The sequence below is a fragment of the Nanorana parkeri genome, unplaced genomic scaffold, assembly GCF_000935625.1.
Source record: "Nanorana parkeri isolate BGI_ZX_2015 unplaced genomic scaffold, ASM93562v1 scaffold579, whole genome shotgun sequence".
NCBI classification, from domain to species: Eukaryota; Metazoa; Chordata; class Amphibia; order Anura; family Dicroglossidae; genus Nanorana; species Nanorana parkeri.
The window spans coordinates 460,902-476,749 of NW_017306847.1; the positions used below are offsets into that span (position 1 = coordinate 460,902).

At 39.3% G+C, this 15,848-nt stretch overlaps 1 protein-coding gene across 1 annotated transcript in view; it reads left to right on the forward strand.

Moving 5' to 3' along the window:
* The window catches only part of STAB1 (stabilin 1), a 145,403-nt gene that overhangs the window by 59,709 nt on the left and 69,846 nt on the right, over positions 1–15,848 (forward strand). The window contains exons 22-30 of the mRNA XM_018562472.1: positions 520–675; positions 1,653–1,748; positions 2,707–2,802; positions 4,953–5,000; positions 6,712–6,842; positions 8,358–8,469; positions 11,247–11,324; positions 13,385–13,486; positions 14,978–15,085. Of these exons, the coding sequence (XP_018417974.1) occupies positions 520–675; positions 1,653–1,748; positions 2,707–2,802; positions 4,953–5,000; positions 6,712–6,842; positions 8,358–8,469; positions 11,247–11,324; positions 13,385–13,486; positions 14,978–15,085 (927 nt within the window). The remainder of the gene's footprint in view (positions 1–519; positions 676–1,652; positions 1,749–2,706; positions 2,803–4,952; positions 5,001–6,711; positions 6,843–8,357; positions 8,470–11,246; positions 11,325–13,384; positions 13,487–14,977; positions 15,086–15,848) is intronic.

Below are 15,848 nucleotides of genomic sequence, written 5' to 3' on the forward strand. Positions count from 1 at the left end.
CATCTGGTTCATATTCAAGCATTGGCCCTTCAGGTAGTCCTGAATTGCAGACAGTTTCCAGAGCCTTCTTATGGGCCTGCCAGTAGCTGATGCCCACCCCAGTTGAACTGATTTTGGACATCCCAACTGTTTGCTCTATCCTGTGTCCTTCAATGTGTGAGAAAGAAAATAAGACTTTTGTACTTGCCATAAAATGTATTTCTTGGAGTCTATTGAGGAACACAGGTCCCACTCCTCTGTGTTATTGCTTGCCCTTGGTATGACTTTTCCACAAAACTGAGGCATGTTGGGTAGAGAAGACTTACACAGGAGTTGGCTTTCTGTTTGCAGCTTGTAAAAGTCTGCCTGAGCACTATGTCCTTATCACCTGAAAACAGAAGTGTCTAGATTATCTAGTCTGATCAGTGCTGTACATTAAAATAGACTGAGGTATGATTTTTATTCCAAACAAATCTAGCTGATATGGACTGAGCATAAATATGAAGGCAGTGATTAATCACCATAACATAATTCTTGTAGGCCATTTGCATCAGTGCCCCTACAGGGGTCATGTGTCAATGTAATCCTGGCTGGAGCGGCGATGGGATAGAATGTATACCTATTGACAACTGTGTCTTGGAAGATAGAGGAGGCTGCCATGTTGATGCTGACTGTCATTCTACCCAGCCTGGCAAGGTAAGCAGTTTGCTTATTAAAACTAGTAAATATATGTGTACTACTGTTTATCTGGCTATATACTGGTTTTATAACTATTTATTTCATATATAATATTTTACAACATTTAGTTCTCAGTTATACAACTGTTGAAACACTTTGATCATCTTCCATCTGCTCTTTAAACATTGGCTTTTCAATGGGAAAGACCATCAATACAGTGGTCCCACGGTCCTTTAATGGTTAACACAATATTTTGTAGAAATATTTTGAATATATTTTGAAGAAATACACTTTTTTATTAACTTCTTCTTAACAATCTGCCTCTGAACTTGCTGGCAAATTTAACTAGTCAAGACCCAAGCATAGCCTTCTCCCTTCTGCCATGTCATAGACCTCTCCTCTTCTAGGGGGTGTCTAATTATTGTCCATGCTGGACCAACTACTCCGCCCTTCCCCTCAGCTCCCTACATAACCTTTTATTTAGCAGTAGGGGGAGGAGCTACGTGAATACTATACAGTGTCACAAAAGTCACAGCTCTGAGTCTGCTTGGGCTGATGACATCACATCCAAGATGTCGGTGCCCAGATGCAGACTTAGGACTTTTGGATGTCTACATAGGGGGACTTTCACAAGTATAAATTGCGCTTAAAATGTGCCTAAAATCACAGGTGCAATGCTGTAACTCCTGCAGACTTTTCCTCTTGTCCATGTTCATACAGAGGTATGAACATGCAGTAACAGGGACAGGAGGAATTATCAATGGACTACAAGTGTAGTGATGTCACTGCACTTGTATTACATTGCTGCTACGAGTCCCTCTGCCATAGTGGCTGATGGGTTTGTAGTTTCTCCATTCACAGATCCTGTCAAAGGATGATGTGACTGGTGAATATCCCAGGAAAATATTCTGGCGTATTCAGTTTCAGTACCAGGTGTATTAGAAAAAATATTGCAATTTACCATTTTTACTTCAGGAATTATTTTTGTTTCACAGAATGACTGCATTTGTAAGAAAGGCTATGCCGGTGATGGGTACTCCTGCGACCCAGTTAACATATGTTTACAAAACAATGGCGGCTGCAACGCAATGGTTGGTAATGTCAACAGTAAAAATTGTCAGATATTTAAATGCCAGCTTCACTCAACACTAATTTAGCTCTGGGCAGCCACTGTTAGGTGGAATTACCTGCCAAATGCATGTATCATTTAAACACTCAATGACAAGGCTTCCAGCAGTAGTTTGAATTCTATAATAGAATAAATTCTGGTGGAAATATGTCAACCTTAGAATCCATAAGAGATATTGTGACACAACTTATCATGCCACACACTGATAAAACTGCTTTTAGCAGAGCTAGCCTTTGAAGAAAATGGCATGAACCCATTAACCAACACATTTTATTTAAGTCACCCTGATTGCAATTTAATGACATTATTTATCATTTATTTTTATTTATTTTTTCATTAAAAAACTGACCAAAAATAAAACAAATCTATTCTTTTCAAAATATCCATATTAGTAACATGTGTTTAAAGAAATGTATAGATTTTAAAATGTATAAGGTTTCTTAAAGTACATTTTCTCATTTATCGTGTTCAGGAAAAAAAAAAATATTTAAAAAACAAAATCACATTTACATATTTTCAGCCAGTTTTAGGCTTCAGTTCACATGTTTACCAGTCTGACCTTACCTGCTTTGCTGAAAAAATAATAATTTACAGAGCTCCTTGGTTTAACTGAATTGAGTCAAAGGAATGACTTCTTCTATTGGGCTGGGTCCCAAATGCCAAATTTTAAGCAGACAGACAGTCTGAAAGCAAACAGTGTCTGCAATGCTCACCACATAATGGTTTGTGACAGTGTCATGGCAACACCCTCTATTAAAGATTTAATGGTAAAACAGAAGATTTTATCAAACCAATTAGTAACATAGAAAACATATCAGTATAAAACTTAAAAAACCATTTAAGATTTTTAGTTTATTTCTCTAATTATAGCTATATAATGATTAGTGTCTTATTCTGAGTCTATTGCAATGCTTCTGCAGGCAAAATGTAATCCAACCTCAGGAGGAGAGAGGACATGTACATGCCCTGAAGGTTTCGCAGGGGATGGCCTAGCTTGTTATGGTGACATATTATTGGTTTGTATAAGTTAATTTCTCTAAACCTATAGTGTACATATTCATTCTTTTCATTTTATTTGTGAAGACTTCCACAGCAAAATTACCAACTCCAGCTTTTCGGTACAATATTAGAATGGGAGGCTTAGTTTAACTGTTGGGGGAGCTGGGAATCTTGGTGGTAAAATGTTACCACTGAAATACACAAGGGATATAGGTACTTATTGAGCGTGGCCAGTGACCATTCGAAACTGAAAGTCGAAAGTTGACCTGTAATGTAGAATAATGTATTAAGCCAAAATTCTGCTAGACAGTATGCATCATAGGGTGCCAAGCCTTATCTGGCCTATTGCATTTAACTTATAATATCACTTTCAGACTCTTAATAGCACCCCTTGAAATTTTAAACTTCTGAAAGTCAGTATTTGTATAGGTTTATGTGCTCTCCCCAGCCCTCATCTGAAGGTGGTTTATCTGGCAACAGGTCACCGAGGGCCAAAGTGCTTTATTGTGGGATGTGAAGGGTGTGCCAATTCTCCCCATACCACCAAAGACAGTATTTTGGGAAATTCAGCTGGCACCATCAGAAAACTTTTTGCAATGATAAACGTATAGTCTGGCGAAATATTGCATCTATTATTCAGCAAGTATCTTCTCCAGGTGATCTTATTGACCCACCTCATTATAACATTAGTGACTGTTCTTCCTTATTGTTCAACTGCACCATAGAGGCTTGAAGCAGTTAATATGCAAGCTTGATAAGTGACTTTGTAGGTATTATCTATATTAAAAAACACTGCCTCAGCACATATAAAGGGCCACAGGAGCATAAAGGAATATTTTGCATTTAATTGCTATCTACATGTTTGTGTCTTAAATCAATATTAAGATCAAAATGTTTAAGTTATTTCAAATGCTGATCAGTGGCGTCACAAGGGGGATGGGGCCCGCACCCGGGTGTCACCATTGCAGGGGTGACACCAAAATGACTGACACCCCCCTCTAAAAAGTGGGCCACTGGGTCATGGACCGAGAGCCTGACAGTGTCAGGAGAGAGGAAAGTACCCGGCGGCATACCTCATCCCGCCGGGTTAACGTCCCCTCCTCTCTCTGCCGGCGTCCATCACTAAGATGGCCCCCGGAAGGCATCAATCAGATGGTCACGCATGTGCGATGCGACGTCACATGCGATGACGACACGGCGGGGGTGGGGGGCACCCGGTCTAGAGAACGGGTGACCCCTGGCCTCTGATCCTGATATCCTGTTTTAGGGTGGCTCCTGTCCCTTGCAGGGTTCTTGGAGCCACCATTGTGTGTACTGTCTGCACAAACACACAGACACAGCAGGGCAAGTCACTCATCTGATCCCTGCTCCTCATTTCTCCTTTTCCAAGCTAGTAGATGAACAGCTGTTAAAGACTGCTCTGTCCCTTGTGATCTTGTACTGAAGAGGAAGTTCAGGAAAGCTGAGCCAAAAATATCAAGAAATACTTTGCTAGGCAATGTACATATGTATGGCCTAGGTACATTAGTGGAAAAACTGTGAGAATGTAATACTACTTTAACGTCTCTATGGGGTTACTGTTCTTTAGCTTGCAATAGCACGCAGATGAAAAAGCTTAGCTTCTGTGATGCTCTTCTCTTCCTCCAGTGTGTAATCTCTGCTGCAGCTATTCCAGTATAAGGAAAGTAGGTAAAACTGTTCATGTTGTATATTATATAAGCAGCTACTCTCAGCCCACTCTGTCCAAAACGACAAATAAAGGTTTTGCCTTTAGCTACTTTAAAAACAGTGTTTCATGCTGGCACAATTCAAGAGCCATCAGGGTAAGGTGTTTGCGGAATGCTGCAAAGTACTCCATAGAGTTCTAAGGTCAGCTCTGATGAGAAAACGAGGGATGGGAATTTGAGAAAAGAGAGGTGGGAAATGGAAAGAAGAGGGGTGAGGAGAGGTAACTGCTGGAGAAAATAATATTAATCAGGAAAGGTTTTGAAAACTGTCCAATTACCAGCTGCTCTGATCTGAGCTTAGGGAATCCATAGACATGAGATTATCACACAGTCTTGGTGAACACAGCCGGATCATGTTCTTGATTTTTTAAAATGTAATTATAATAATTTTATTTAGCGGATTAAACTTACATAGTCGTATTATTTTTCTTCACTTTTAGGAGCTGCTCAGAATTCCAGAAGTGTCCATTTTCAGCCAATGGTTGACGGTATTATTATGTTTCTATTTTTGTTACATTATGCCAGCTGCTTCTATGGGTTTGGGTGCTGTTCTATTTCAGGCAGATGTTGACTTCTTCTGGGCCTTATTAAAACATTCTCTTAAGGGCCCCACAACTTCTCTTTGCTCATAACTGATAATTAGGCATTAATTGTATACAGAGAATATAGCCCTCTAGGTCAGGACTTCCGTTTTTTTTTTCTAGGCATCATTTAGACTCTACATTTTAGAGCAAGAGTCTACCCAAGTGCCTTTTGTCAGCAATCTTAAAACCCTTCTTTTTTTTTTAATGCGTGATAGCTATCCCCAAACACGCCCATATTTTGCTAGGCAAACTTTTAAAGCAATTTGTTTTGGTATTTGGTATTTAACATACTTTTACTATACAAAAATGCTACATGCACAAACTACTTTGTTACAAGTAAAACAATATAAAAATATGCTATATAATTATGTATACATACACACACATGCACCCACTGATCAATCCTTTCTAGTACAATGCAATGGTTTTATGCAATAGGATACACTAAAGTCACTTAGCTTAGTTGTTGTTGGTCTAAAAAGTACATATAGAACAGGACTTCATGGCGGTTAAGCATTCTCAGGAAAATGGCTTCATGTCATGGCTTAGTGTTGGCCTTCTGTTCCAGTATGGCCATTCGTCTCCCAGTATGTAGGCGTTACGTCATATATCATGTGACTTCATCAGGGATATGCCCTTGAGCTGAGCTTATCTCACACTGGGAGATGCATGGGTGGGAGAGCTGGGATGGTGGATCAGCTGGATTGAGATCTGTGGTTCTTCAAGATGTTTGGAACAACCTACCTGCCGAATTCCTTCAAAACTTTGTGCAAGTGTACCTAGTGTCAGCAAAAAGACATTTCATACCTCCAATCAGATTCAAGCATGTAAACTTGTAATTGCACAAAAATGTGATACACAGAAGGCAGAGAGAAGAAGTTGCATTAAGTTAGCATTTATAATACGCAGAACTGCCTCTCAAATATCATTAATGTGTGAGCATGACAAGCTTTTTCATTGCCTAGTTTTTCTTTGCATTGGGAAAAGCGTGGAAGATAAAACCATTCTTGAGTCAGATTCACACCTGGGACCTACACCATGATGGGAATGGTAGCCATTGATACGTTTGCTATCTCTGTTGAGATCCCAGTGTCTATTAACCAAGGCATACATAAACTGAACCTTAGTAATTTTAGATGTTCCAGCATTTTCCTGTTTCCAAAATGTTCACCAAACATCCAGTGATGCTGCTACTTCTGATTGAAGTAGGAGTCTAGAATAGTCATGCTGATGAATTACAGAAACTTCTCCTGTTAATGTTTCAGACTCGGTGCCCATAAATACTTTTATTTTGATAAATGAACCAGTTTTTAAGGGCATTAATGGCTAGCATTGTCAAGCAGCAAGCAGTCTTGTCCGAGTCATTTATACATATTTAATCATAACTTAACAAGCATTTCAGCACTGTCACATTAGTGCTAGAGCAGCTCTGCCTGTTTGGGAATATTTTTTTTAAAGAATATTTATTTATTTTCTTTTAAATTCCACAAATATATATATTAAAAAAATCAACCCATCTTACATACCATTCCATAACTGTTTGGGAATATTTTATACAATTATATTTATATAATTTGTATGTAATCATAGGCTCTATATCTGCTTTTTGTAACAGTATTCCGAGTTCAGGATTCGTATTGGAAGTAATGTAACTGCACTAATCCCATCTGATACAGCAATAATGGCTCTTACTCAGGAGGACAGCAAGTTTTGGATGGATTCTTACATGATGCCTTTTCTAATCAGGTAAAAAGTCTATTTTCCTCATCTTCGCTGTGCGGGGTGGTGGGTGGGACCACTTCATTTCCCATACTTCAATAGTTAACTGCATAGTTAACTGCCCTGCACTGCCGGGTGAAATTTACATGCCTGCCACCAGAAAAAGGCTTGCAAAAGAAATCCACAGCAGATAGCCTGTATGCTTGTACTTAAAGTAGAACTATACTCTCTAACTAAACTAAACTAAAAAGGTAGATACTGTAAATGCAAAACATTAAAAAAAATTAAAAAAGTTACCTAAAAGGTCATTACTTACCTGTGTCTCTGCTGCTCGCTCCCATCTGAAGATCTGGAGCTGCTCGAGTGGCCGAGCAGGATGATGGGGCGGGCTCATGCGCAGTAGAGATCTTCGGCGGGGAGAAGAGGGGAGACACAGGGTAAGTGAATGCATGCAGCAGGGAGTGTGCACGTCAAACAGACACTGTGGGACACAGAAGACACAGCAGTCAGTGCTGGATCAGAGACTGGCACCAGCGCTGGAGGGACTCCTGAATACAAGTGGAAGGAAGAAGATGATTGGATCAAGAGGCATCATTTAAGGTAAGTCCTTAAAGCATCATTGGGGAAGAGAAAAATAATTGTGACTTTAATGTCACTTTAAAATTCAAAACAAAAATATAAGCTTACCAGTCTTTGTGGTGGTTGCATTAGTTTGCCAAAAATATTTTTATCAAGCACAGAAAATATCTTTCTTCTTGCCAGAAATGCAATGTCCCTGTCACTTGCTGATGAGTTTAAAACAAAGCATTACCAATAGTACCAGCAATCCACCATGTGATGGAGATGAACAAAGCAGACATGTTTAAAGTCCAGCCTGTGTGACATCCATAGCTCCTTCTGTAGAGAAATAAGTTGAGATATGAAAGGATAGGAAGTGTGTTATTCTCAGGGATAGCAGGTTTAAAAAAAAATAAAAGAAAATAGCAGTCACCTCATCTAAGGACTGGCCACCTGTTATAAATAACATTTTTGTTTTTGGGTTTAGATAACCTTTAACCTAAGCCTTAAAGCGTAACTTTAGCCAAAACCGTTTAATAATGGAAGAATACATTATTCCTGGTTTTTATTAGTGTCTGTGACCACCATTAGAGATATTTTCCTCGTTTCCTGTCCCTGTGACATCAGCACCACCTGCATCACTGGAATAGGAAGACATAGAAAGCAATTGAAAACTAACCGAGGTTCTAATGTTCCCCACTTTTTGTCACTGTGTCTGATACCTTTAGAGGGGAGCAAAGAGCAGCTTCTGTATGAGTATTTCATTGCTAAGTGTGGATAAATGTAAACATTTAGAGATCAATATGGCTTCCAGAAAATATTCCAACATTTAACACTTGTAAAATCTACTCAAATGTATATGTATATTATACTTTATAATCATATAACTAAGTCAATATTAAGTGTATGCTTGGACATGCTATATCCTAATTTCCCACATGTATTTTTTGCATCTAATTATTGTACTGTATGTGGCTATTACAGAGCACACTTTCTCCAGGAAGCGTACTCATCAGATCAGCTAAAACAACATGCAAACGAGGAGCTTTCCACCTTGGATCCCAGAACCAAATGGGAGATAAGAATTATTGAGGGGGTAACTACTTTTCCATATTTATACAATTTGTTTTATAACGAGATACAAACAGTTGGGGCTTAAAGGGTTTCTAAACCCTTCGTTTTTCTTTGCCTATATCTACTGCTAGCGAGCGGTAGATATAGGCAAAAAGTTTTTTTTTTTAAAGCCGCTTTAACAGCAGTTTAAACTTACCCCGTTTTCGCAGCGTGCTCCCGCCCGAGAATCCGAAACTGCTTGGGCGGCCGCAAAACATCTTGGGGCGGGCGCATGCGCAGTTCGGATTTTCGGCCGGGAGACGAGCAGAGATGCAAGGTAAGTCTATGGACACGTGCACGCTCATGCAGACACCTTGGGATCCGAAGTACCAGCAAGAACAGAGGAGTCAGCGCTGGATCGGAGAGCCGCACTGCTGGAGGGACAGATGAAGACATCAGAAAAGAAGAGGAAGATCGGATTAAGAGACATCATTTAAGGTAAGTGCTAACATTAACATTGAGGGGAGGGAAAACATTTTTTGACTTTAATGTCACTTTAAGTAAAGAAAGGGATACAATTCTGCAGCAGAGAAACCTATCAGACGAGTGCTACCTGCTCTGATCAGCAGTGGATCCATGCACGGATCTCCTGCGGAACAGAGCTCTAGTTCAGCAGGAGATCCGTGTCTTGTTCCTGTGACATCTGTGTCCGTTCAGTTTTTTCCTCCAACGATGGAAGAAAACACTGAGCTGTACTGACCCATGATAGGTCTATGGGGAGTTGAATGTAAGTAAACATGTGTTACATCCGATTACCTCCAATCTGTCATGGTCAGTTCCACCAAAACGGAACACTGTTCCCTTTTTTCTTTTCCGAACCTAGACGGAGTCGGAGGTAATCACATGTAAATGAACACATGTCCGTTTTCACCCTGCTGCCCATAGAGTAACATTGTGTTTCCGATCAGATCTGCCTGAACAACTTACAGGCAGACCCGATCAGACCATCCATGATTAAGGGGCCTAACAGGTATCCTTTCAGATGAATATTCACTGTTGTTTGTATAATACATGGGAACTGATCCTCGTTAGACTGCATGCAGCTGTTGTCTCTTGCATGCATTACCTCTGGCTGGTTTCAAGGAGGCACCCCCTTCATCAGGCAGGAATTTTAAACAGGAACTCCAGGAATTAAGAAAATTAACCTTTGTAGTGGCTACCCTAGCACTGCAAGGACCAACTGACATCATCACGACTAATGCAGGTCCATTTACCTGCATTAAACACGAGGATTCTGAAGGACATACCACAGTTGGAACAGAGGGAGAGAGAGACGAGCACTGATTGCCACAGGACTTAGAATCAGGTGGGTATATCTTCTGTATTCTGGCCTCTAGACCAAAAGGAGCAGTAGTGTTTATTTAGGCGACTAAAACCTTTCACACAAAAAAGGTCACAAAAACTAAATAAACACTAAGTTAATAGGACTAAAACTATGATGAAAATACATTGCAATTGTCTCTACTGGAGATTTAGTCTACAAAACTAAGCTAAAATTAAACAATTCATATGACTAAAACTAAATGCCATTTTATTTTTAGTCATTTTTTAGTTTGTCGTATTTTAGTCATTTGAATTATTTTAGTTTTAGTTTTGTAGACTAAGGGGGTTATTCACAAAGCTGCCGAAGGCAGCCGTGTGAATAACCCAGCTGAAGTGAAGCGAGCTGAACAACGTTCGGCTATTCACTACGGCTCACTACAGCTGATTTCAGTCGTATATCGGCTGCACTTCATTCAGCCGAAAATGCTTTACATGTTGGGCTGAGCCGAAGTGCAGAAGACTTCGACATAGGGGCCGAGTGGCAGTGAGTGAATAGCCGAATGCCGCCCAGCGCCATTCAGCTTGCCTATTCTGCTCGGTACCTCCATGGTACCGGGCAGAATAGCAAATAATTGAAAATAGTATTTTTTTAAAAAGGTTAAAAAAATCTTTAAAATGTTAATAAATATTTGAAATTAAAAAATAAAAACAGCTAGTTACAGTTGAATAAAAACAGTTACAGCTAGCTCCACCAAACTGTTGCCTATTGGCCAGGACCTGCTAGAGTCTTCTAGCAGGTCCTGGCCAATAAATAACAACTGGGAGGAGCCCAGTTGTTGTTTAATGACAGTTCAGCATCCCCAGGTAATTTGGGGATGCTGATCTGTCATTACAACTGGGTGGACCCAGCGGTGAGATCACGGCTGGCTCTGCCCAGCTGTCATTTGCGGGGCAAAAGACCGGTTTTCGGCAAGCCGTTCGCCCCGCTCCGGGTGTCACTTCGGCTCATTCGAGCTGAAGCACACGCGTTCGGCTCGGCAGAGCCGCTCACCCACCTTTGGTTTGACTGAACCGAAGGATCAGCCGAAGCTACGGCTGGATCCTTCGGCTCCTACGTGAATAAACCCCTACATTTCCAGTAGAGAAAATGGCAATGTATTTTTGTCATGGTTTTAGTCCTATTCATTTAGTTTTCATCACTGAAAACATGCCGCTGATGAAAACTAAGAGGAAAGGTTTTAGTCGACAAAAATGAACACTAAGGAGCAGTTAACCCTTGCAGTGCTCGGGAAACCCCACTGCAAGGCGTTAATTTTATTAATAGCTGGAGTACCTCTTTAACCATTTTCCTAATCCATTCAAAACTAAAAAAAAAAAATTGTCTGTGGATATATTTTAACATCATTATCCTAAAGTGGCTTTATTTCCCTGACACAAAGACAGCATTACTCATTTCACAACCTTGAATTTAAAGGATAATGTTATTTTATTTTTCAGAATCTGACAATTAATAATGCAAGGGTTATTACTCAAGATATTCCAGCTTCAAATGGATTTATTTTCATTATTGGACAGGTTAGTAGTAAAATCTGGCATCATAACAAGTTTCTGTTAATGTGCATAATAGAGAGAACCTCAGCTATCTGCAGTACATTCAATAAACCACTGTGCATTGCTAGTGCAGGCTTTGTGTAAAGCTGATATTTACATAGTGGTGACTGTGCTAGTGGCATGCCAAAGTATTTGAGGATGTAATAACATATACATACAGTCTAGGATACAAAAAAGACAGAGATCATCAAGAAGCAACACTTTAAATGTTTCACAAAATCACCATTAGACAAACATCAGAATCATATACATAAAACCATTACTTTTATTTTACCAGTTAATCACATTTTAAAACTCATGTTCCCAGACAAATATAGAATATAATACAATGAAGCATCACAGAATGTGTGCACCTGTACAAACTACCCTTTAACCATCCACTGTGGGGGTTTGTGTAATCTATACCTTTTAGGCTTCCAAAAATATATTTTTTATATATTTGGTAAAATAAAAGAGATGCTTTTATATGTACGATTTGAATTTTCATCTACTGATGATTTTGAGACATCTTTAAAGTCCCGGTTCCTGATGACCTCTCACTTTTTTTTGTATTTTTGAATAAGTGAGATGTAGTTTTTAGTTTTATAGTAAAACAATCTACCAGTACCTTTTTATTTTGTCTTTGAACTATTTCTGTTCATTATCTCTTTCCTTACCAGAGGTCATTGATACCTCCAAAACCAGGCCAAATTGTGTCGTGTTTGTATGTGTTGGTTATGGCTATTGACTATAAGTCCATGACTAATTTGACAACCTAAATAATTTTTCAAAAACATATAAGGCTTTTTGTTTTTGGAGAACAAATTAAATTCATATTTTATCAGTTTATGAATAACTTTTTTTAAAGTTTTACATTAATGGTATTTTTTTTTGTCAAAGTGTCTCTTTCTGTGCCAAACACAATGACAGTTAATCCAGATGGTACTGGCTTGTTTGTAAATAATCCCATGTGATCACTATATTTGCCTGCCTGTCAGTGACCACATGATCAGGACCATGTTGATTGGTTTCTGACTGTTGTATCTGACATGACAGCTGTTAGGTACAGTGCTGTAACTAGCAGCTGCTGTATATGGTGGTGCCACTTGCTAGTTTTGCATTTTGACATACATATGTCCGCATGGGAAATTGTACCGAGGAATGTTAATGAAAAGATTGCAGGTGGGACGTGGCCCTACTTCTTTTATTTTTGTTCTAGATCAAGTAGGGAAGGGCTAGAAGCTCTGTCATGTTTTTATTGCTGACTGCATCCCTAGTCGAGAGATTTTGTTTCACTTCCTCTCCCAGCAACAGGGACACAGAGAGACAGGAAGTGACAGGAAGAAATCTGTCCAATAGGGCACAAAAAGTAACAAAACACATATTTTAGGGTAGGAATAAAACCTAGGTCAGGTTTACCTGCTGTTTGCTCCTTTCTGTTTTGGTGACACCCACACATGTTAAAATGTATATTTTAGGCCTGAAGATTACCTAAAAAAACCAGAAAAGATATTTTCTTAAAACAGAGACCCTGGTAAATAAAAATGTGTCAGTTGTAATTTTTATTTTTATGTCGCAATATATTGGTGCAACTGTTTTCAGTAAAAATACACTTCAATTAGTTTTATTACAACACAGCATAATACCCCCAATAAATATAAAAGATGAGGTGGTGCCAAGTAAACAGATACCAAACATTTCACGCTTTAAAATTGTGTGCAACCGTGAAATTGTGAAAAACTACAGTACCCCAAAATTGTCCATAGGCAACACTTTCAATTTAGCGTTAACTGTGAATAATGACCCTAGACCCATCATTTGTGGCACATTCATCGTCTTTGAACATTGGCGCAGCAGACGCATGTTTGTGTTTATTGTGTGTGTGCGTAGGGGGAATTCTAAAAAAAACCTTAGGTTTTTTTAAACTATTTTACATATCTTTAATGCCATCTCATAGGGGTCTTACAATGCACATATTAAAATATTTTTCAATGAATGGTCTCTGATGCCTAAGACCTAATAATGAAACAGATTTGTCTTCTCAGGTTTTGATGCCGCCATTAGGAAATATACCTCCAAGAAAACCAGGACTGTTACAAAAATTAGAACAAAATCCATCTTGGGAAGAATTTAAACTAGAAATGCAGGTAAGTCAATGTCTTCTTGGATAGGTAGGAGAGGTAAGTGCTAAATGTAAGGCCAGGTTTCCCACAATCTATATACATGAAAGAAGACAGAGAAAACAAATGATGAAAAGATGGTAGAATTATTTCTTTCTCACATGGATATGTGAGACATGCTAACTTATTGCTACCACTCCTATTGTTAGAATTAGAGATAGTTGCAATTTATTCATAATAACTGTCCTACCAGTTGAAAGGATGCAATGGAATATAAAAAGCATTTTTAACGTTTTTCACTTTATATTAATAAGCAGTCAGTGATAGTCTCACCTCACTTTTGAGTGGGTATGACTCTACTAAATAAACAGTAAAAAGCAAAAAGTCGTATATATCCAAATACTCTGCTGTGTGCTAAACAATTTCCCTTATTATCAACAATTCTGATTTCATTCATTCACACTGTTGTGTTTCTGTATGAATGTCTTCTGTTTCTATTTTTGTGCTAAATGGTTCTTTTATTGTTTGTATCACATAAAGTCACATACTGTATGCAAGCAACAATGTCCTGTCCTGCAATGTATCAATTTCACCTCACAGCATGAACTCGATATTTATTTGTCTACACAGATGTGAATAACATTTCCAGGGACACTTTTGGGTGTATTAATTAAAAAGTTTTACAGACCCATTTATTCTGCAAAACTGACATTTACATTTGTCCTGTGCTAATAGAGCAAAATCAACAGGGTTAGTCACAAGAGGGTGAAGAGTTTGGAGAAGGCCGGAGAAGTGAACAATCTAGGACAACATAGCTGAACTGGACAGTGAGCTGAATTGGAGAATTTTCCCAAATCAGCTATTTTGTCCCAGATTGTTCACTTCTCCTGCCTTCTCCAAACTCTTCACCTTTTAGTGAATAACCCTGCAAATGTTTTTTTTCTGCAGAATGAATGTAATTGTCGGAACACACTGCATTAAGCAGTGCCGGATTTCCCACAAGGCCAACCAAGGCCCGGCCTTGGGGCAGCAAGGAGTAGAGGGGCAACAGGGGTGTGGAATTCCTATTTCCCGATGCCCGGGACATGCAGTTTCGGCCGCCAGGGCGGGTAGATGTTTTCTACATTTAGCTCTACTTGGTCAAGCAGAGCTAAATGTACAGCGTGGAAGTCGCCACTTGTTTTGTACAAGTGACCTCGGCAATGTCAATGAGATGACTTGTATATAGCCTGCAAGCCTGCCGTTCTCCATGGCGGGTAGGGGGAGCATTGAAGAACCTGGCCTTGGGGCAGAGAAAGTAAATCCGGCCCTGGCAATAGGGCCACTAGATGGAGCTGAGGAGCTTAGGAAATGTATATTTTTTTCCCATGCTCTTCGGCTCCATCTAGTGGCTTTAAATTATTTCTTTTTTTTTAACCCAACCAGGTATAATCTTCATCTGCGAGACCAGACATACAGATATATTTGGCCAGCCTAGTATTCGGGGCAGGCAAGTCTAACATTTCTTCCTTTCTACAGAAATCAGGCCTCGTTCAGGAAATTGAAGCATCACAGCACTATACAATTTTTGTTCCTGATAATTCTGCTATAAAGAAGTTTTACAATCAATCTGGATTGAGCAACATGGTAACCATATATCAATGTTAAATATAAACCATTAAAGCATTTAAACTATGTTTTTTTATTGGGATTTGCTTGTATTTTTCACATGTTTATTTTGTATAAGGAAGTAAAAGGTTTAAACCCTCTCTCTGTTCACACTGCTACACACTACCCACGGCATGGAGACAGAAATCCTAATGCAACTGCACATATGAGACTTGATGTCTTAACTATCCAAGTGTCTGTAATGACCAGATCTGCAAATAATCAGATTCAAATCTGCAATGAAACAAATATGAAAAAGTTTGCCACGTGCAGTATTTTGAGTTTATACTTTTCTATCGGATGTTTTATGAATGTTTTTGTACCTTAAATATACAATCATTATTTTATTTATATACAATTCATTATTGCTCCTGCTAGACTCATTCACCTAACCAACCACTCAGTGTCTGCAACCCCCCTTTGCCGCTCCCTGCACTGGCTTCCAAAGGATAACATTCTAAATATTAACAATGACTTACAAAGCCATTCACAACTCTGCCCCCTGCTATATCTCAAACCTTGCCTCAAAGTATTACCCTAAACGTTCCCTCCGCTCTTCCAAAGACCTCCTGCTCTCCAGCTCCCTCGTCAACTCCTCCAATGCCTCCACGACTTCACTAGAGTCTCTCCCATCCTCTGGAACTCTTTACCCCAACCTGTCCGTCTGTCTCCCACTCTGACTGCCTTTAGGCGATCCCTTTAGACTCATCTCTTCGGGGAAGCCTATCCCACCTCAACCTAA